The sequence below is a fragment of the Mizuhopecten yessoensis genome, unplaced genomic scaffold (assembly GCF_002113885.1).
Source record: "Mizuhopecten yessoensis strain PY_sf001 unplaced genomic scaffold, ASM211388v2 scaffold2995, whole genome shotgun sequence".
Lineage (NCBI taxonomy): Eukaryota > Metazoa > Mollusca > Bivalvia > Pectinida > Pectinidae > Mizuhopecten > Mizuhopecten yessoensis.
The window spans coordinates 581,878-602,602 of record NW_018404823.1 but is presented as its reverse complement, the minus strand read 5'-3'; the positions used below and the strand labels follow the sequence as shown (position 1 = coordinate 602,602).

General features: G+C 33.7%; 3 protein-coding genes across 3 annotated transcripts; all 3 read right to left on the bottom strand.

Moving 5' to 3' along the window:
* Nucleotides 1-2,986: 2,986 nt before the first annotated feature.
* Nucleotides 2,987-9,757, bottom strand: LOC110446755. The gene is made up of 9 exons (XM_021492054.1): nt 9,620-9,757; nt 7,017-7,115; nt 6,362-6,472; nt 5,843-5,923; nt 5,402-5,521; nt 4,463-4,630; nt 3,945-4,115; nt 3,643-3,683; nt 2,987-3,428 (listed from the first exon to the last, which is right to left on the bottom strand). Exons 1-9 carry the CDS (start codon nt 9,743-9,745, stop codon nt 3,284-3,286), a joined length of 1,062 nt encoding a protein of 353 aa, XP_021347729.1. The 5' UTR covers nt 9,746-9,757; the 3' UTR covers nt 2,987-3,283.
* Nucleotides 9,758-9,991: 234 nt separating this feature from the next.
* On the bottom strand, nt 9,992-16,430 carry LOC110446787. The gene is made up of 3 exons (XM_021492106.1): nt 16,185-16,430; nt 13,692-13,884; nt 9,992-10,970 (listed from the first exon to the last, which is right to left on the bottom strand). Exon 3 carries the CDS (start codon nt 10,934-10,936, stop codon nt 9,992-9,994), a length of 945 nt encoding a protein of 314 aa, XP_021347781.1. The 5' UTR covers nt 10,937-10,970; nt 13,692-13,884; nt 16,185-16,430.
* Nucleotides 16,431-19,136: 2,706 nt separating this feature from the next.
* On the bottom strand, nt 19,137-20,616 carry LOC110446754. Its single transcript, XM_021492053.1, has 3 exons — nt 20,406-20,616; nt 20,005-20,090; nt 19,137-19,469 (listed from the first exon to the last, which is right to left on the bottom strand). Exons 1-3 carry the CDS (start codon nt 20,577-20,579, stop codon nt 19,334-19,336), a joined length of 396 nt encoding a protein of 131 aa, XP_021347728.1. The 5' UTR covers nt 20,580-20,616; the 3' UTR covers nt 19,137-19,333.
* Nucleotides 20,617-20,725: the final 109 nt, after the last annotated feature.

The window sequence follows — 20,725 nt, the reverse complement described above, 5'->3', positions numbered from 1 at the left end:
ACCCTTAAAATAAGATGAGTGTGCTAAAACGTGCACATGCATACTATTTACCAGGGGCAACAGCTAAGAGTCAATCTCTTAAAGCAAGATAAGTGGTATATTCTATCTATTCAAGGAATTGATAAACCAGTTTCTGAACCCATGATCCGACACGTGAGTAATAATACGACAGTCTTGAAGCTTCATCGATACTTCTGGTACCTGTGTAACGGAGGTACCGACACTGCCGCTCTCACCCCTAGTTACAATGTATAAACAACGGCCAGCAACGCAGGCCTAGATACAAATAATGATCCTTATTTCGATGTGTCCATGCTCAAAGGAACTTAGTTCCGGGAAAATACAATAACGGCATACCTCAAAGTTTGCGATATGACGATTCTTTTCATTGGTCAAAAAACGAATGTTTTATTTTCCAACAGACTAAACTCTCTTCCAAATTTCCCGAAGCACTCGACCAATATTTCGCTCACACAGGTATTACAACAGGGACATCAATTGTCATATGGCTGTTTTGTTTTTGTTTTTACTTTAACACATCCTTTAGGTCAAATAATTCACCTGAAAGTGTTTTGAACAAGTACCAAACAATACACTTGTTATTTGACACAACATAATCCTACTTTGTAACATATCTGAATTCAATATTATGCTACTTTGTAACCAGTCTTACATGTACTACAATCCTCAAATCAACCCCGACGGAATATTTTAATCGTAATCACGACAGGATTTTAATATATAGAGAAGTTGAAAAGAAACTGTTTGTTAGTTAACTAGCAAACATACTAAACAAAAACTATATGAGCGCACCTTCATTCGACAGGGCTCTCGGCTTGCTTGTTTGTATTTTCAATATATGGGAAGTTTTAGGAAGTGCGTTGCACGTGCATAGCCTGTTAAAAATATACATATGCGCACATAGTCTGTCGTACATTATTCATGGCAATTAATAAATTGATATATGTGGTAAGAATAAAACGTGGCATTGTAAGAAGTTACATTGTTACATTCAGATATGCATGTACTAGACGTAAAACGAAGGGTCGTTTAACTCAATAAATGATACTTTCTTGTTAAATCTGAAAGACAATTTATCTAAAACGTCATAACAATTGATTGGGAAAAGGAAAAGCAACGTTTGAATAAAAAGTTACTTAGCATGATACAACATAAATATACAAAACGGATGCTCCGGACGTGTACTCGTTTGGAACACTACACATGTGTCTCCCACCATTTTGTTCATATACAATAATAAAATATGTTTATGTAAAATATCTTCATGTTTATGTACATATAGCATTAAGTATTTTACTGACATTTATCACTATGGGAAACGCATGTTTTGGTTAAGTACAATTATTCATTCTTAATGAGTATTTATAACAAACGTACCTTCGCTCATTCTCGTCGCCGCCGACAATCACACATTTCAGATAAAAATAACAAAGCGTCACATCATGTATTAGTCAGCATAAACAATACATTGTTTGACATCGGTATACCATAGCTTTACAATTATCAATCAAGGCTTAACAGCATTTTCAAAATAATTTAAACTTTTGTTAAATAGTACTTCTAATGGAATTTACTTTACAATGCATGTGTTAGGTACATTTGTAGCTCTTTGTATGGTCGAAGTTTCGTCAATGTCCTAAATGTAGTGTATATCTAAATAAACTTGACAATACTACATATAATCAAGCTGATTTGATTAAGACAAATTATAAGAAAGCGTGTGTTTAATAGCATGTGTTTGAGAAAGTTTTCTTCATGTTAAATAATGCATACCAAAAAAAAATGCAAATGAAAAGCTGCCCTTTTTGCCGTCTCTAAGTTCCTTTGAAATTTACTTTTTGACTTCTACTGTGTACAATTTAGAAGAAACTAGTATATTTTGCATGTTTCCCTTATAGTAACCAAAGCATACAATTGTTAGAGGAAACCATTCTCTGAAAAACTATTATTTGAAAAACGAAATCTAAAGAAATTAGACAAAATAGAGACTGTTGACAGGATATCAGTTCTTTTGTTTACATAGAGAAACGTTAACGGAATATTACAGAATACATTCACTGAATTAGTGTCACAAATGTAATTCAAATTCAGCTAATCGTTTACGCTGGCGTCATTTACTGAAATATTTGTTTATCATATAGCTGCTTAACGTTGTATCTTACTTTTCCTTTTATTTAATTGTTTTTTTCGAACACTTGAGTTTTGAAGATCAGTTCGTACTCAAATTAGACATTAGACTTTGTGATGAATAATGTTGAACTATATATACCAGTGAGGCGGCTTCTACATTCATTGCAAACTTAATTTTCAACGGCAGCCTTTCTGACGTTACTTCATTATTTTTTAAGACAGTCAAGTGATGAAACTTCGCAATTATGACCTCTTTCTAATTCCAATCGACGAGTTATTCCCAAAGTAATTAAAAACGTATCTATATTCACAACTTTGTATTATCCATCTCTCTTCATAATGGTACAAACTTGTGCTATAACGTAAACAATACACAATGACGACAAAAAGACCGTTCTATTCAAAACACTATTTAAACAGAAAAAAATCGATGAGATGAACTATTGTGATTGTGACCGGGTGGATAACACTATGGCTTTCCACGCAGACGACCGGGATTTGGTTACCGAAGTCCTAGTAGTTAGCGCTGATAAGGCAGTTCCTTAAAACTCATCGAACAATGTGTGAACGTAGAACATATTAAATTGCCTCCCTGTGACTATCATTTATATTTCATAAGTATGGCAGAATACTAATACTTCACGAGTATGATGCACGAGTGAAATATCGATATAGTCATCCATCCAAGTGAAATATATATGGTATTGAATGAGAACCATTAGATTTGAACTTTACATTTTAAAATTACCATTACAACGAAATTGTGATTGCATTCAAACAACTTGGGATCTAATGGCGGAATCTTTGGCGCCAATAAAGACGTCACGCTGCGAACAAGGCATTTTGAAAAGGTTACTCAATGCAATTTTAACGTTTTCCGCTATTATTTATAATAACGAGAGAATAGAAATGGGTACTAGGTACAAGATTTAGTCAAATTTCGGAGTTAGTCAACCTATTTATCAGAACACATATATAAAACAACAGCATATCACAAAGTGATGAATTCATCTTTAGATCGTGTATCGTGCGATTTTTGTAAATGAATACAAAAATGAAAAATGTAATCCACTGTTTAAACACTTATTGACTTCCAGTTGCCGTTAAAGCTTAAATTTAAATCGTTGCCGGTCTAGGCGATACTGTATACTGCATAGGGATCTTCAAGTTTCAATGTGATGTAATCGGTGTTGATTTCACTGGGTGACCCGTGGTTGGTTTCGTCCTGCTGGTTTTGTTTCTGACGTGCTCTTCTCAGGCCAGCTTGATTCCTCGAGCTATGGAATAACAAAGTAGAAAATTCAATTACAGATCGTTTGATTATTTATTTCTTTACTGCTTTATTATCTTAATAGAGTATTACTTACTATTCATGCTATGGTAATGTGATTTAAACCATATGGGTTGAAACGGGTTAACACGTTTGGAACAGAACGACATATAAGACGTTGATGAACAAGAATTATAGAAATTGTATCATTGTTAGATTACCTCGTATTCATCATTGGCTGAGGACATTCTTCTTCCTTGTTCTGAAGAAACAAAAAAAGCGTCATTTGAAATCATTTCTTCTCCATTTTTTGTCGTTAAGACGTTAAGCTTTATCTTTTCATTCTAATCGTTTTGCAATCAAGCAAATCATACTATCCTTAATGTAACATCGGTTTGTTTCTGTAGACACATTATCGGTAGTAGCAAATTCATTCCCAAACGAAGTTGAGAGGCAACCGTATCCACACACCCATAAAAGACAAATGTTTGATATAAGACGACTTTTCATAAATGATTCTTACCTGGGATGTGATGCATTTCAAACACATTACAGGGCGAAGTACATTCCTCCAAAAGTGTGTTAATGTGTTTCTATCTTGAGTCCTATGGACAGCTCCAATACACGTATACGTATCGCCAGTGTCCAGTTCTGTTGGAGTCGTGCACAGAGTATGCGAGTCGTAATGTGAGCTCTGTTTATTACAAAATAATTACTTTGTTTAATAATAGTAATACAAAAGGAACTGTTACATTATCTGACAGTGTAAACAAAAATAATTGGTATTATGTCACTTTAATATTATGAATTATTATTACATCGTTTATAGAGACTTGAAGGGATGACGTGGTGTTAATTTTGCTTGTTAGTCTCGTATCTTGCTTATCCAATGTAAACATTACAGACCACACTGACACATGTAGTATATTGAGTCTTAAACACATTCTATAACCTTTAATTGCTGATGTTAGATGTGGTTTTGAACATGTTTGCAATTGGAACAGACTATTACCACAGTTCAAAACGATAACATGTACTTACTGATGGGAAGCCATATGTGTCTATATCTCGATTCTCCGAAGACTGAACAAACGGATAGTGAACATGTTGTGAGTATGTTTTTCCTCTACCTGGACATGCAGTGTACACTGACGATGCGTATCCACAATCACTTGCACCTGGGGTTTCACTTTCACCGTCACCGAAATGCTAACAAATAAATGCAATTTCACGTTAATGAAGGTCTCATATTTACGAGTACTGAACATCTAAGAAAAGTAGTTGTTAGAAAGTTCATTATGTGTTGTAAGATTGTAACATAATATGGTCAGATAACCACTTTAGTGACGCCAATAATCTGGCTATTAAAACACCGACTATCTGCTCTGAAGAAGTCCTGAGCTGATATGAGTAGAGTGCAATACCTTAAATATATACTATACATTTTTGTATGAAACATTATTTTAAAAAATGATTCATGAAACTTTCATTTCTATGTAAGATAAGTTATTCACTCATATTTGCTGTAAAGATAAATTCATCCTCATCACGGAGGGGGGGAAAGGCGAAAATTAAGCTATAGCGACACTTTCGAGGTATACAGTAGTCGTTTTAGACAAGAAAGCGTGCATCCTTTTTCTTGTAAACGACCAGGATATCTAGCAATGGATGTCAGGATGTAATGTCATTTAATTCATGATTGTTAATTTCACAATGTTGATGACTGACATGCTTTTTAAGAATTACATGTGAAATGTTTAAAATGACGTTTGTAGAGAATTCCTTACTGTCACACATGGTTTCATTCCTCTTGTGGATACATGGTGACTTTCAATTTGTTTTGTTGTTTCTTAGCGACTTGTGTTTCTTAACGCTGTTAATGGTGTTAATGATATCGGTACCTATCTAATGTAATAAACGCAAAAACATGTACATGTTCACGTTATAACGTTGTGCTAAAATTGTTTCTATGGTACTCACGAAAGCACTGTTGTTTTCTCCTCTTTCGGTGTTACCATACGCTGAACTCCCAGTAGCCGTGTAATAGCCTGTTGATATACTGTTTGTTCCTGTATACACCGATGTCCCTACATACGGTACCTATAAATTAAAATTAAGAGTTTAAAACATGTTATCCGCAATACGTGTGTAGCTATGTATATTTTTATCACTCATAAGCATAATATGTTTCTCTCGAAGAATTATTTATTGGTTAGACAAATATATATATATGTATGTTTCAGATAGACTATCCAACCTACTTATTACCTCCGACCCCTCAACAATTATGGATGTGTAGAAAGTTAAACACAGAATTTAATCAACTTTGCAAAATAAAAAAGGATATAATTGAAATATTTGATATAAATTTCATCAAATTTCTGTTAACAACAAATCTCCACTATCAATTTTATTTTCTACCTCTTGCTCATTAAAGTCACATTCTCGTCGTTGTCTGTTTTTTGATGCCTCGGTAAGTTGTTGTTGCAACACCTTTTGATCCTATATATCAAGAAATAAAAATGATATAATTGAAACATTAAATATAAAGGGCCTGTTTCCAGTAATGTTAATTCTCCATAGGAGCCTTCCCCCGTATAATTTCTTATCTAGCTCAACTACTGTTTTTTTCTTTTCCGAAGAATAATTTTACACCTTTCCGACACCCAGATTTCATAATTTCAGTGAAAATGTATAATATTTTTATAAAGTTGTCAACTTCAGCATCAAAGCTTCTGAAAGGTACAACTTTGAGGAGCCATAAAAAACAAACCAAGTGACCTAAATCTTTATACTTTATAGATTTGTGACCACAACGGCATGGGCAATGCACCACCAACAGGAAATTTGAATCAGAGAAGGGGCCGTTTTGGAAACTGGCCCTTTCACCAAATTTCTATTAACAACAAATGGTCACTATCGATTTAATTTCTGTTTTACCTCATACAAGAAACGTGACAACTCCGCTTCATCTTGCTTGTTAAAATCATATCCTCTTCGTTGTCTGCTTTTTGATGCTTCGGTAAGTTGTGGTTGCAACACCTTTTGAACCTGTATATAACGACATACACTTTACATTATTCACAATTGAAGATACATGTACTCAAAGGTGAACATACAATAAATACAAAAAGATTAATAACGGTTAATCCTAGAAGTTTTCAACGGGTAAATTAAAAAAAGCAAAGGAACAAAAACGTTTTATTATTTACAGATATTGGTAAATACTTCGTACTGTCACGATTGTATTGTTTTCACCATTATTAGTTGCAGATGAAAAATAATCTTTAAAATATACAGTACCGTTTTTGTAGGGTTAGACCTTCACTTGTTTGTTCCCGAAATAATTAAATTTCACAAGGTTGAATTTTTGAGGAGGTTGCAATACTTACTAATTTTCAACAATTTTACTCTGCGAAAATATCGAACTTGTTTGAGAACCTCCGCAGTACATAGGACTCTCACACTATGCACTAAGCTAACCAATAACACACAATTTGTGTTTGTCGTTTGAAAATGATTGTTATTTAAAATGCATAAAATCTTCTTTTGCAATACGTATGTTGACGTTATGGTTAATTTCTATCTTAATTACGAAAGTGCAGTTGTATTCCTCTCCTTTAGAGCTCCCAGTCGCCGGGTTGTAGCCTGTTGCTGTAATGTTGTTATATATCGATGTCTCTACAGTCGGTACCTATAAATAGATATCTGGTGTCTGAAACATAGTACCTGTACCAGCAACACATTTTAGCACTGTATAATATAATATTAAGATATAAAACAACAACAAGATAAAAACCGGAAGTGTAAGCATCTTCTGATTTATCGATGGAACCCGTCATGTAAATTTAAGTCAAATCCGAGTCATGTCACGTCCTCACATCGATAACTCGGGTAGTGACAACAAACTAATACGGCACTTTAATGGACAAAATACAAAATATCCACCTTCATATCGCAAACGACATGTCACATTTCCATGTGAGATACTCATAGCGATAATAAAAATTGTCCATAGTCTTCATCGACCGTATCTTTGGAACCCTGTATTGTAAGTTTGTCCCTCAACAGTCGACATCTATCATGGAAGCCATGATATTCGGATAAGGTATAGAATACCGAATCAACTGCAACATGTAAATACCATTGGTAAAAAGTATGGATGTTGATATGGATAAGGAAAATTGGCAGTTTACAATCGAAAAATCATAATAATTATTGTACAGATTAATAGTAAGCCGTCCCTGTTGGTCATATTGTAAGTAAAGGTCGAGGAAAGTGGCGCAAGAAAAAAAGTCTGCGATGTCCTTTATTTCAAGCTCTGGAGGGTATAAACGATCGATGTGGTCAATGAATATCTTATTATTCAAAGACAGCACATCGTCAATATATCTGAATATGAAATTGAAGGAATTGGCAAAGAGGCAAATCGATCAGAAGAGGGGCACATCTTGTTCCCATAGGAATGCCTACAGTCTGTTGTACAATTATTCCACCGAACTGAACAAAGATATTGTCAACCAGGAACACAATATCTTCCTCAGTATATTTCATTATCTTATTTGTTGTATAATTTATTTCGCTTTATCAAAACAGCACTTGATGATATTCTCGTTTTTCGTTTTGTTAAGTTCTCATGTTACTTATTCCTTTATTATTATTTTTATTCCGCGAATATAACGACATTAGAACCTCCGCAAAGTATTGAATCTATATATCATACTAGTACATGTACACATATTCCTATTACATTATGTAACCAAATATATGGACCACATTTTCTCCTTTCGTTTGATTATTATTTAAAGACGGCGGTATATATTTATATATGCATACTACGGGCGTCATAAGATGTCTTAAACAAAATTTCAAGTAGCACCAGTTTTCTTACTATTGGTACACGATTGACGCCATTGTGGTGATCAAACTCATGAATTGTTGTTTTTGCACGTGCCTCCTTGAATGATCTGGTATCGAAATTTGTATATGAAGTATTTGAGGCATGTCTTGGTGACTGAAAAAAGACCAGTTTGTAAAACAGAGGGACCAGCGAAACCCATTTAATTTTAAGAAAAAATTCGCAAATGTTTATGTCATTAAATGCAAATGCCTGATCTGATTTGGATTATTTTTTTGCATGATATGAAGATCGATGTTTTAGATTATTGTCAAAGGGGTGCCATGTTGTTTTGTTGTCACTACCTCGATTCGTTTAATGAGAACGTTACATTACTTGATTTTGACCTGAAGTAATGTTGCGGTTGTCCTCGATGAAGCAGACAATCCTATCCTCCGGAGCATTTGGACCTGTAACAGCATTATCATGATTAAGCTGGGATTCTGCTCCAGCCCATATTCTTATTTTGGTTGTAACATTTTAGCTTATTTTCGTTTTCATTGTCTAGACTTGACTTTGTTTTACCATGTCACATGATTAAAGTTATAAGAAAATTGGTTTGACGCATGCTTGAGCATAGGAAAGTGCTATGAATACAACTCCTGGTCTTATTCACCTGGTGTACCTCGATGGTGTCCATGTAATATGATTTACAGTCTATTAAACAGCTGGACAAAAATGTCTTATCTTAATTGGGGAACAGTTTCTTTAACTCGAATTTGCAGCTCGAATCTGGTTTCCATGAATATAAAGGACATATAAAGTATATATACAACACCCACAAAGGACAACTTCTCCTTGATGAGAACATGAGAGAGCACAGAAGTGAATAAGCTATGAGTAAATAAAAATACTAGGTAACTCTTGTAAAAGTACAAGGAGAATATGATCATGTGTCCAAGAAGAGTCAGCGTCTTCTGCCTATCGACGTCATACAAACATAGGTCAAATTTAAAAGTTGTGTCACATTCTCAAATAAAGCACCACGGTAGCAAAAGTAATAACCAGACCAATTGAATACAATGCAATGAGTATAATCAAAAAAATGTTCTTTGGTCATCTAGATATTATCGGATTCTTCGACTTAAAAAGTTTTAGTTTGAGGAAATGATATATGAAAATATTGCGATTTTTTTCTTATGCAAAATTTGTACATTTGACATACTGTTTGCAATAAAGTAGATATGGCATTTCCTGATAATTTCTTTATCTCATTTAATATCATTAGCATCAATAACAACATAATTTTGACTAGTCCCTCACCAAGAAAAATGCATTTTGTAAAACATTTGTTAACTTACATTATCACAACAGCTGTTACATGGACTTGTATCGCTGGGAGAACTGCAAGAGTTGTCAGTGCTGTAATCGTCGGGAAACTTGTACTCAATGCATTCTCTTTCACATACTTCTTTGAACTTCTTCATGTCTTTTATACACACTTGATGCCATGGGAAAAATGCTGAAAAATATTGACGTTAATAAAAATGTCATGAATATTGTGTCGACGATAAACATGAAGGTAATAACGCAAATCAGAGTGTGTTGCAATAATGATTTTCAAAGATTACACAGATTTCACAGTGTCAGGAAAAAGCGAACTATTCGAGTAATATGGGGTATATGGGAAATGCAAGTTCGAGTAAGTGGGGTTTCGCTGTAGTGTATTTGAGTTAAGTATTGAATATAAAATTACCTTTATGAGGTTTGTGTTTTGCATATTTTTTCACTGCTGATATTATGCATTTTGTGGAATCTCTTATAACATTTTCAGTATGTTCTTTAAAGCAAGCGACCTTTTCCGTAATATTTTCCAAATGGTCTGAACGTTCCTCTCGATCCTCTTTGTGCCATTTCTCTAATATTGACTGCAGTCGATCCATGATGTCCATATGAGGTCTGACACATTTGAGCCGGTCACCTTCTTGTCGATAATTCACATCGCCAGTTAGTCGTCCAAACGCTGTCGTCATATACTCCCACAACGTATCAAAGTCCCCATCCCCTATTTCATCATCTGGATTGTGAGCTAACCTGTTTCTACATAGTTTTATTCGTAGAATATCGCTTCCGGGGGATATATCACTATCCGCGGGGAATTTGTCCAGATCTGTTATTGGTTTCATGAAGTTAAATCCCTCAAAAAGTATGAAGCAAACAGCTGTTATATCTAGTTTGTCAATATTGATACTGTCACCAGGTGGAAAGAGTATATCCATTTGTTTCCTACTCAATAACTTGCACCGTTTGTTTTTCTTCCGAAATTTTGCTTCGTTGTTTTGCATGAATGTGCATAAGATTGGTTTTTCTAATTCTGCGTATAAACAACGACGTAACGCTTGTGTGTCATTTATGTCCTCAGTGTTGAATACCAGCTTAGAAACATCGAGCACTACTGCGTCATCCAACTTGTCAAGAGACGAAACAGGTTCATTTGCGGGGAAAATCAATGAAAACTTGCTTGGATCCAGGTTTTCCAGGAGATGTACTTCGTTTTTTAGCAGCTGATATCTAAATAGGTTGTCAACTAAATATTTCTTCAGCACTCTTGGGCCATTCTTGCCAACGTACATCACTAGATGTGCGAAGTTGTATTGTTCTTGAGTAAACGTTGTCATAGTTGTTCCGTTGTTTGATAATGATACGATTGATCTGTAAATATAACAAAACAATGATTTTGTGAAATTTCTTCTTTGTCAAACTTTCACAAAATAACACATAGCCGGTGATTAAAAAAACAATGACCTTCAAACACTAGAGCTCATTAAAGAGAAAGATAAGAAAGCTGAATCAATTGTAATGATTTATACGGGAAAAAATATTTAAAATATAACAAAGCTGCATTGAAATGATTGTTATGACTGTTGCATGGAAACAGCAACAATAAAAAATATCTAAAAAATATATTTGTCATGTCAACTTCAATGATCATACATTAAATTTAAATGGTATCCGCTATGGTATATCTGCTTCCTGGTTAATTTTCTTATCGAGCCTAACCAAATGTTAGAATTACCCTACTATGAGCAATTATATATTGTATGAATCCAGCAAAAATGTTAACAGTTACGCTTCTTTGTTAAAACCCTGCTCTTGTGCATTTAAGAATATGTTTTTTACTATATATCAAAAAGATTTCATTTCAATGAGAGAAAAATGTTAAATATAGTAATAGTTCCATCATTGTATCTGACTAAAGCCCAAAATATGATTTTAAGCAATGTTGTTATTTGAGAACAAACAACTTTTTAACATTGAAAAACATCATTGTCTAGTTCATAAAACCAATACTAACATTTCGTACGTATTGAAACACTGAGCACTGAGAGCGAGACATTTTTCAATTCAAAGATGCATATCCTCTAATTTCTGGGTGTATCGAATTTCTGAAAGTATAGCAAAATATGTACCGGACTTCTCTCGCAGAGGCAAATTCAGAAACACACTGCCTCCGTCACATGCACATACCATAAATACGGAAGTACGTCCTTAAAAGACCTAAAATATAACTTACAAATCAAACCAACTTAATTTCTTACAAATACCATGATTTTAAGCTTGTTTCCATTACCTAGAGTGTGTAATTGAATTGTCATAATTTGCATTGCTTTCTTGAAAATGTAATGCTATATGTACAAATTATGGTTTATACTGAAAACAAAGAGTCGGTGCATGCTAGAGTTGATCGCAGTGGTATAGAAATCCGAAAATTTACTCCCCTGAAATTATCCTTAGAACAGTCTTCTAAGAATATCATAAAATGATTTTGCCCCCAACCCCAATATTTAAGTATTTTGGTTGTGTTGCATGGAGAAAATTCCATGAAAGCTGTCGATTTAAAACGAATTTGAAATTAGCAGAAAGCTGAACAAATTTCTACTTTTCTTCTGTTGTTATTTTTCAGGAGAATAAACAAGCACATATGTCAATACAGAAAACCACTCCTTTTACGTCATCATGTTATTGTTGTGAAGGAACATTCATTTACGTTACTTTGTCACGAAGGGATGCTAATAAACGACCCTTTGTCCAACCACCTCTATACAAAAATGCAAAAGAATGAAGTGACGAAAATGTGTGAAAGAAGTACCTTCAGTTTAACGTTATTATAAAAAGACACCGTGTAAGCGTTGAACATTTCTTTCGTAATATGGAAATATCGTGTCCTAAGAAGTTTGTGGATGGTACATTTAATCTGCAAATGTGATCCCTGTCACTCTGGTAAAGAGCAAACGTCTTCCAACTGATTATTTTGGCTCGGGAATTTCTTTTAACTCAAAAATACAACAGACGTCCCGGGTGAGATCCTTAACGGAGTTATTGAAATATCAATAACCACGGTCACATACCTGTCGCATTGAGCAACGACTGTGGTTATCGGTTACATAATTGCTTACCTGTTCGCTTACCTGTAGTCACTTACATGTGCGTCTACACACTCTGACATACCCTATACGCTACGTTCTATATAAAATTACTTTTGAAATGACCCCTGTATTTGCATGTCTGGGTCTCTGTCTCCACGCTCCGTTCTAGGGCTCCCCCAAAATGAGAAAGGTCTAATTGTAGGGGATAGGGGAGATAAACAAGATATTGCACTCATTGCTCAGTCATCTGCTATATCAATATTTTCATACTTTTTCACAAGGATTTTAAATACAATTTTAAAACCCTTTTTATCTTGTAATCAGCGTTAAAGACACCGTTTCTGATCTCAACTCTTTTCTGAATTATTAAGTTTTAATTCACAAAAAAAGATATATATCCTTTCACTACGTTTGTTTTGCATGGCAATAACTATTGTAGACTTTTTAATTTAAGATAAATTAATCCATATAAAGGAAATTATTATAAAGTTATTTCTCATAAAGGTGTCAGCTGCCTTTGAAATTACTTAGAAAAGGTGTCATACTAAATCTGCAATAGGTGGTGTTGTAATCGTTTGAGAATAAAACATGAAAACAATATACCATCTCATGTGTATTCGACCAATGTTATCAGAATAGATTGCTCCCAAAAGAATTCCTTTGTGGGTAATCTTGTAACTGTTCCTTTTTCACTATTAAAAGACTTACAGATCAAAACCTGATAACTTAAATTTCAATCATTAAGTACATGTTGCAGTATAGTTTCACTTTAGTTTTTTTCTCCTCAGAACGTTCCAATGTAAGACTTATTATATTAGTAAACTATATCTGGAGGTAAATCATGGTATACTATATTCCGATATACTGTGAGCATTATTTTTCTTTCATAGCGTAGATAGCCAAATGACGATACAGAAATATTTGTTTTTGCAAATCCTGAACCATCGGATATCAAGACATAGTGATATGTAATATCATCATAGAATTTTAATGAATTGATACTCACCAGTTAACTACAGTTTGCTGTTTATGAATGTCACATCTGATATACAAAGCCAGATAAGATTATTCTGTTGGTTTTTGTTGTGTCAGAAGGTAGTTGGAGTTTTCCTCTTCATGACATGTGGTTCGCTAACATTACGGCTTTAACCACTAGACTCGAATACGCATTAAAACCAGGGGTTTCCAATGACGTCGTTCTGTAAATAGTAAAATAAAGGTAAATTCAACTTTAATATATATAATAAAAAGATTAAATGTCCATGTTAAGTTGGTAAGCATTTGATATATTTACTATATCCTATTATATTTCTACAATTGTTTTTATGTAATGTTTGTGTTTTGTGTTTTTTCTCTGTGTCTCGATAATGGAGCTCTGAAAGTTTGATATCATCGTATTGTCTGCACTGTTAGAATTACTTAGTTGCCGTATATATGTTTTGCTGATAACATATAATTGACGATCGCATGACTAAACTAGCACTTAAAGGGCTTTTACTGTGTAAGCTATGTTCCGTTTCAGAATATGATATATCAGCTCTTTTTGTGCGAAAATGACACAGACAAATGGCAAGTCTTACTTATAAGACCTACTTTTATTTGAATTTCCAAAATCACTTCTGTTAATTCTATCACAGACTTAAATAGCAGGGATTGGGGACACCTCGCGTATGTATTGTCCACCTCTTGTATTTGCGCACCGATTCGAGACGGCCTGTGCCCCTCTCCCTGGAGCCAATTTACCTGTACTGCGCTTGCGTGCTATCCCACAGACCGGTTTTCGGTATCGATAACCACGTTGTTTACCTAGGTGACGAGAGACCGATAGTGTGACACTAATTTGACAGATAAGTAACACAGTGTAATCTGATGTCGTCAGCTTATCTGTATATGTCAGGCAGCATCAGGTAAGTGTCTGACCAGGTGATACATCATTGTTTATGTCAAAAATGGCAGAATTTTTCTCGTGACAGTGATTTAGATTGAGACTTTTTAATGAAAGTATATACGGATTATGAAAATAAAACTTAAGATTTTGGAGGTGATAAGAGACCTATTCTTCAAAAGATGGATCAAGAAACAAGCAAACAAAATCGAGATCCATTAGCTATATATAGGTAGCTGGATTTCGAAGGCATACTACTAGACGGCACGGTAAAAGCACAGTTTATTTTAAAAAGTTTAATACACATATGAGTCACAACACACATAAACATGCATGTGATGTAACCTATGTCAGTATAACATAACGGTATGTGTATTAGACATTTGAATGAACCACTGCAGTTGAATTGAAGGGTAAACTTTTAACAATAAGGTAATCCTATCACCTCATTCTAATTTTTAAACCATTGATAAAAACAACACAGAATATCAGCGGACGTCATACCTTTGTGTGTTAATCTAGAGATTGTGAGATTTGCCATTGACTAATTAAATTGTTATTATTGGAATTTCCAATTGACTTCATATATATTTAGGTGAATTTGTACGTGGTGAAGTGTAATGGTTTTGTTACCATTTGTTTGAAATGGGCAGAAAACTATTGCAAATCCTTTATTTCAATTATATTTGAAGAAAACAATTTTGTGGAAAAAATACACTGAAGTTTGAAAAAGTTTCTGAACGCAATCATTATCTGTAAGTTGGAATAGGTCATTTTATGCATGTACCTTAAAATAGAACACTTGTATCACTTTATTTCTCTTGGCAACAATCAATGGCATTTTTCAAACCTCAATTCCACCATCTTGGCTTCATATGTATATATGTTGTCATCATTGTGATACAGAAATACATTCTTGATTATTGTGATATGATTTCAGTTTAATAAGATAACATCACAGGAAGTCACATTACAGTGTTGAGATCCTACACAAAATAGGATAAGATGGAATTTTAATTAATTCAATGAATTAAATATCAATCATGCGACTAATCCGCAATTACTCCACCTGGTGCATTTTCGTAGAATTTTTTTTCTTTAAGTATTCTTAGTGAATTTTTTTAGACATAAAGCTTTTTCCCAGCACTATGAATCAGGCGGAAGATACAATAGTTTAGCTAAACCTGACTTTTCAAAAAAAGAACAAAATAATTAATTGAAATTCTGAATTTCATTTAATCATTTTTCAATTCAACATGTGGTCAATATGCAAAGACTAAATGCAAGTTTTGACTACATAAAATGAGATAAGATTAAACAATCTGACAGGACATGTCTATTTTATATGTTTCATATTTTTGCTTTAACCAAAACATTTGACATAGTATTATGTTTTACATAATTAGATAATTAAACATTTATAAAATTATAGTTGGAGGTATCCTAAATATATGTAGTTTTCATGTCTTTGCCGAAACCCCAATATCGACACAGGTAAAATAAACATATCAGGACAATAATTCATGTCATAACATATCAACGTATAACATAACATGGCGCATGTCTGTATCGTCATTGCATGTCGTCCCAGATAGTACTTAATCCAATACTCACCAGTTTACTATAGTTTTCTGCTTATGAATGTCACATCTGATGTACAAAAACTGATACGATTATTCTGTTGTTGTTGTTTATGTCAGAATGTAGTTGGAGCTTTCCTCTTCAGGAAAACGTGGTTGGCCAACATTACGGCTTTAATCACTAGACCCAAATACGTATTATAGCCAGTATTTTCCAATGACGTCGCTCTATAAATAGTAAAGGTAAACACAACGTAAATATATATAATACAAAAAAGAAATGTCCATGTTACGTAGGTAACCATTGAATATATTAACTTGATCCTATTATATTTCTACATTTGTTTTTATGTAATGTTATTCTTTTGTGTTTTTTCTGTGTCTCGATAAAGAAGCGGATTGCTCTGAAGGTTTGTTATCATCATATTGTCTACACTGTTAGAATTACTTAGTTGCCGTATATATGTATTGCTGATAACATATAATTAACGATCGCATGACTAAACTAGCACTTAAAGGGCTTTTACTGCTTAAGTTATGTTTCGTTTCGGAATATGATATATTAGCTCTTTTTGTGCGAAAATTACGCAGACAAATGGCAAGTCTTGATTAATAGACCTACTTTTATTTGAATTTCCAAAATAACTTTTGTTAAATCTATCACGGACATAGATAACAGGGATTGGAAACACTTCGCGTATGTATTATCCACCTCTTGTATTTGCGCACCGATTCGTGACGGTCTGTGACCCTCTCACTGGAACCAATTTACCTGTACTGCGCTTGCATGCTATTTAACAGACCGATTTCCGGTATCGATAACCACGTTGTTTACCTAGATGACGAGAGACCGGCGGCGTGACACTAATTTGACCGATTAGTAACAGAGTGTAATCATCACGGCTTAAACTTAAGAAAATGGATGCATACACGTGATGATGTCGCAAGCTTATTTGTTTATGTCAAGCAGCATCAGGTAAGTGTCTGACCAGGTGATACATCATTGTTTATGTCAAATATGACTGATTTTTTTCTCGTGATAGTGGTTTAGTTTAAGACCTTTTAATGAAAGAACATACAGGTTATGAAAATAAAACTAATAATTTAGGAAGTGATAAGAGACATATTCTACAAAAGATGGATCAAGAAACAAGCGACCAAAACCGAGATCCATTAGCTATACATAGGTAGCTGGAATTCGAGGGCATACTTCTAGATAGCACGGTAGGAGCACAAGGGTTCGTTAAAAATGTCTAATACACATATGATATACTGATATGGGTCACAACACATATAAACATACATGTGATGTGATTTTTATCAGTATAGCATAACGGTATGTGTATTAGACATTTGTAACGAATCCCAGTGGTAGAAGTGACTTAAAGGGGAACATTTTAACAATAAGTTAATCCTATTACATCATACTAATTTTAAAACCATTTATAAGAAAACTACAGAATATCAGCTGACCTCATACCTTTGTGTGTTATTCTGGAGATATTGGGATATGCCATTGACTAAATCAATTGTTATTATTGGAATTTCAGGTGATTTGATATACTTAAGTTGGTTCGTACGTGATGAAGAGTAATGGTTTTGTTACAATTCGTTTGAAATGGGCAAAAATCTACTGTTTATCCTTTGTTGAAATAATTTTGTGATAAATTTGCACTGAAGTTTTAAAACTTTTATGAACGCAGTCATTATCTGTAAGTTAGAATGGGTCAATTAATATATGTACCTAAATCATAGAACACTTTTATTAGGTTTATTTTCTAGGCAACGATCAAAGGCATTTTCCAAACTTGAATTCCACCATCTTGGCTCCATATGTATATCCTTTTTCATCGTTGTGATACAGAAATACATTCTTGATTTCTGTGACATAATTTCAGTTAAATCTGATCACAGGAAGTCACATTTTATAGTGGTGTTTATATTAATGAATTTGGTGAATTAAATGTCAAGAATGCGACTTATTCGCAATTACTCCACCTGGTGCAGTTTCGTAGAACCTTTTTTTTCTTTATGTATTCTGAGTGAAAATTAAGATATAAACTTCTGTTCCAGCACTATGAATCAGGCTTAAATAAACAAAAGTTTATCTACCCCTGACTTTCCCAAAAATGAACAAAATAGTTTATTGAAATTAGGAATTTAGTCAATATACAATGACTATTTTGAAAGTTTTGAGGACTCTGTTGTACTACAGGTACCAAGCCCACTCGTTAAAGCTATTATGTTTTCAGCAACAATTTTCAGTTTAATTTAAATTATCAATATATTCCGAAAAGATTGATGATCTTCATCAACTTCTTGGAGGAAATGCTAAAGCGATTTTGTGGTTTTCCTCCTGCGACTTCTTCAACTTGTTATTCAAGACATTTTTTCTTGAACTGATTTAGACATGTCCACTGTGTTAGAAAGAAAACATTTATCAACGAATCAACTCTGATATTAGAACACAGTATTTAGACTTGTATACAGATTGAAGTTTGTGGTTCACATATGTAATTGATTATTTTTAAGGTTCGCTATTATATGTTATTGTCTTTTAAAATTGATGTGTTGTCAGTTTTATTACTCAATTAGACAATATATTCAAAATTCATATTACAATAGGTTTATTTTGAAACAAAATTAACAATATAATCCTTTATAGACCTCAATTTAGAAACAGATCTCATGAGGCTTAATAAACATGATTTACCTAAGTGTCTCCGACCTCGGGACATTTTTTTCTATTTTCAGGTAGTTTATATTATCGTATACCAAAGATTTTAAAGCGATGTGAGGTGTGTTATTGACACGAAACTCAACTCAATCTGGAATAAGTCCCACCTCTGACGGGTTTTATTCAACAAGGCAATAAAAAACAAAATTATTCAGTTTCTGGTTTTCAAATATCTTTAAAATGTTTATAGTATACCTAATCAGGTGAAATGGAAAAATAAAATCAAAGCGTTAACACTTAAGTACAAACTTAGATATCACAATAATGCATTCTGTACAAAATATTGATCTGATAAGTATAAACAAAAAACATATACGGATGATGTTGATCAAACGTTTCTTTAATGAGACAAACACAAATGTCACAAACAAATGTGTGCAAATAAACACGATCAATATACAAATAGCGATACATCCCGGATTTCGGTATCCCTTATATTTTTATTTTCACACAAATATTTCCTTCAGTTCCTCCTCTCCATCGTCGGTATTGATGTCAATATATAAACCTCTGCCTGGGCGTTGAGTTTCCGTTAACTGAATTCCCACATTCGGTCCTGATATATCAGCTGGATCACGTGAACTGATAAAGAAAGAGATGAGAACATATTTTCATTTTAAACATTTGAAGAACAATCTGAAATAGTAAACATCAATCTAATTCTCTTTATATAGGAAATGACATTTATTTGGGATATAATATTTTCTTCGATAAAAAAGAAATCAGACAATTGTTCACGTCTTGCACGATTCACCTCTCTTGATTATACATTATTTGTTTATTTGTTTGGGTTTTACGTCCTATAAACAGCTGTGGTCAGTTAAGGACGTGCCAGTTTTCGATAGTGGAGGAAAGTCGGCGTTCCCGGAGAAAAACCACCGACCTACGGTCAGTACCTGGCGACTGCCCCACGTAGGCCTCGACCCTGCGACCCAGTTATTGTTATAAGTTTATAATTAATCCATTTGTTTCAAACCATCAGTTGTAAAAATTCAAATGGTATAAAGCACCGAGAGATTAACTGAAAAGTTCTAGTTCTTTTAATATTTCCTAATATCATTTGATTGCTTCGATTATTTAATTATGTACAATGTACAATTGTTGCAAGATTCATTACCTTAGTAAACAACGTTCAGACTCCCTCCTTCTGAGGTTGTCTTCGACAATGACTGAACTGTCTTGGTCCATGTCAGGTCCCTTTCCCTAAAATAATTTTATAAGCAAGCACATGTTTGAATGTTATGTTTTCTTGCAATGGTTTAAGACATGCGTAATCAATAAGAATTGATAATTGAAAGAGATATAAGTTTGTTTATTAATAAAACAATATAACCTTTTAAAGTATTTTTCTTAAATCCTACTATACTGCATTTAAGGCATGATATACAAACAGTCATCATTTTAATAATATCGCTCTTAAAAACTTCTGATTGAGTAATGCTGTGGTTAATATTGTACTTAATACGGCACACATTTTGAATAACAATAGGATTACATCAATACAGTACTCATACACACCCCACAAAATATACAATTTCTGAAGCAATTGCGAATAGAAAATTCCTTTTTCCTCTTTGGTTTTGAATCCTCTATCAACCTGTCCACTTCGGGAGCATGGGTGTTCGGTCGTATTTCTCTGTTATCAGCTTTTTCCTGATTGTTGAAAGTATCGTCCTGTTGGAGACAACACATTTCTTTATTACTACATTAGCTAGGAGTTGGTGTTCCCTTTGTGTTATTAGGTTTATTGAAAGGGCTCAGATTTTCCAATTGAAACTGTTATGTTCGGTAAATTATATTTAGAATGTTTGTTGTTTATCGTACGAATTCATTACCTT

Bases quoted from the DNA above. Each gene is read 5' to 3' on its own strand.
- LOC110446755 (XM_021492054.1), bottom strand. From the start codon at position 9,745: ATGAAGAAGTTCAAAGAAGTATGTGAAAGAGAATGCATTGAGTACAAG. The intron at 5,924-6,361 runs GTAAAACAGAAA...CTTGATATATAG, and splicing joins TGTCACGTTTCTTGTATGAG to GATCAAAAGGTGTTGCAACA. The intron at 3,429-3,642 runs GTAATCTAACAA...GTTATTCCATAG, and splicing joins CAGCCAATGATGAATACGAG to CTCGAGGAATCAAGCTGGCC.
- LOC110446787 (XM_021492106.1), bottom strand. From the start codon at position 10,936: ATGACAACGTTTACTCAAGAACAATACAACTTCGCACATCTAGTGATG.
- LOC110446754 (XM_021492053.1), bottom strand. From the start codon at position 20,579: ATGTGTTGTCTCCAACAGGACGATACTTTCAACAATCAGGAAAAAGCT. The intron at 20,091-20,405 runs GTGTGTATGAGT...AAATTATTTTAG, and splicing joins GAAATTGTATATTTTGTGGG to GGAAAGGGACCTGACATGGA. The intron at 19,470-20,004 runs GTAATGAATCTT...TTTCTTTATCAG, and splicing joins TCTGAACGTTGTTTACTAAG to TTCACGTGATCCAGCTGATA.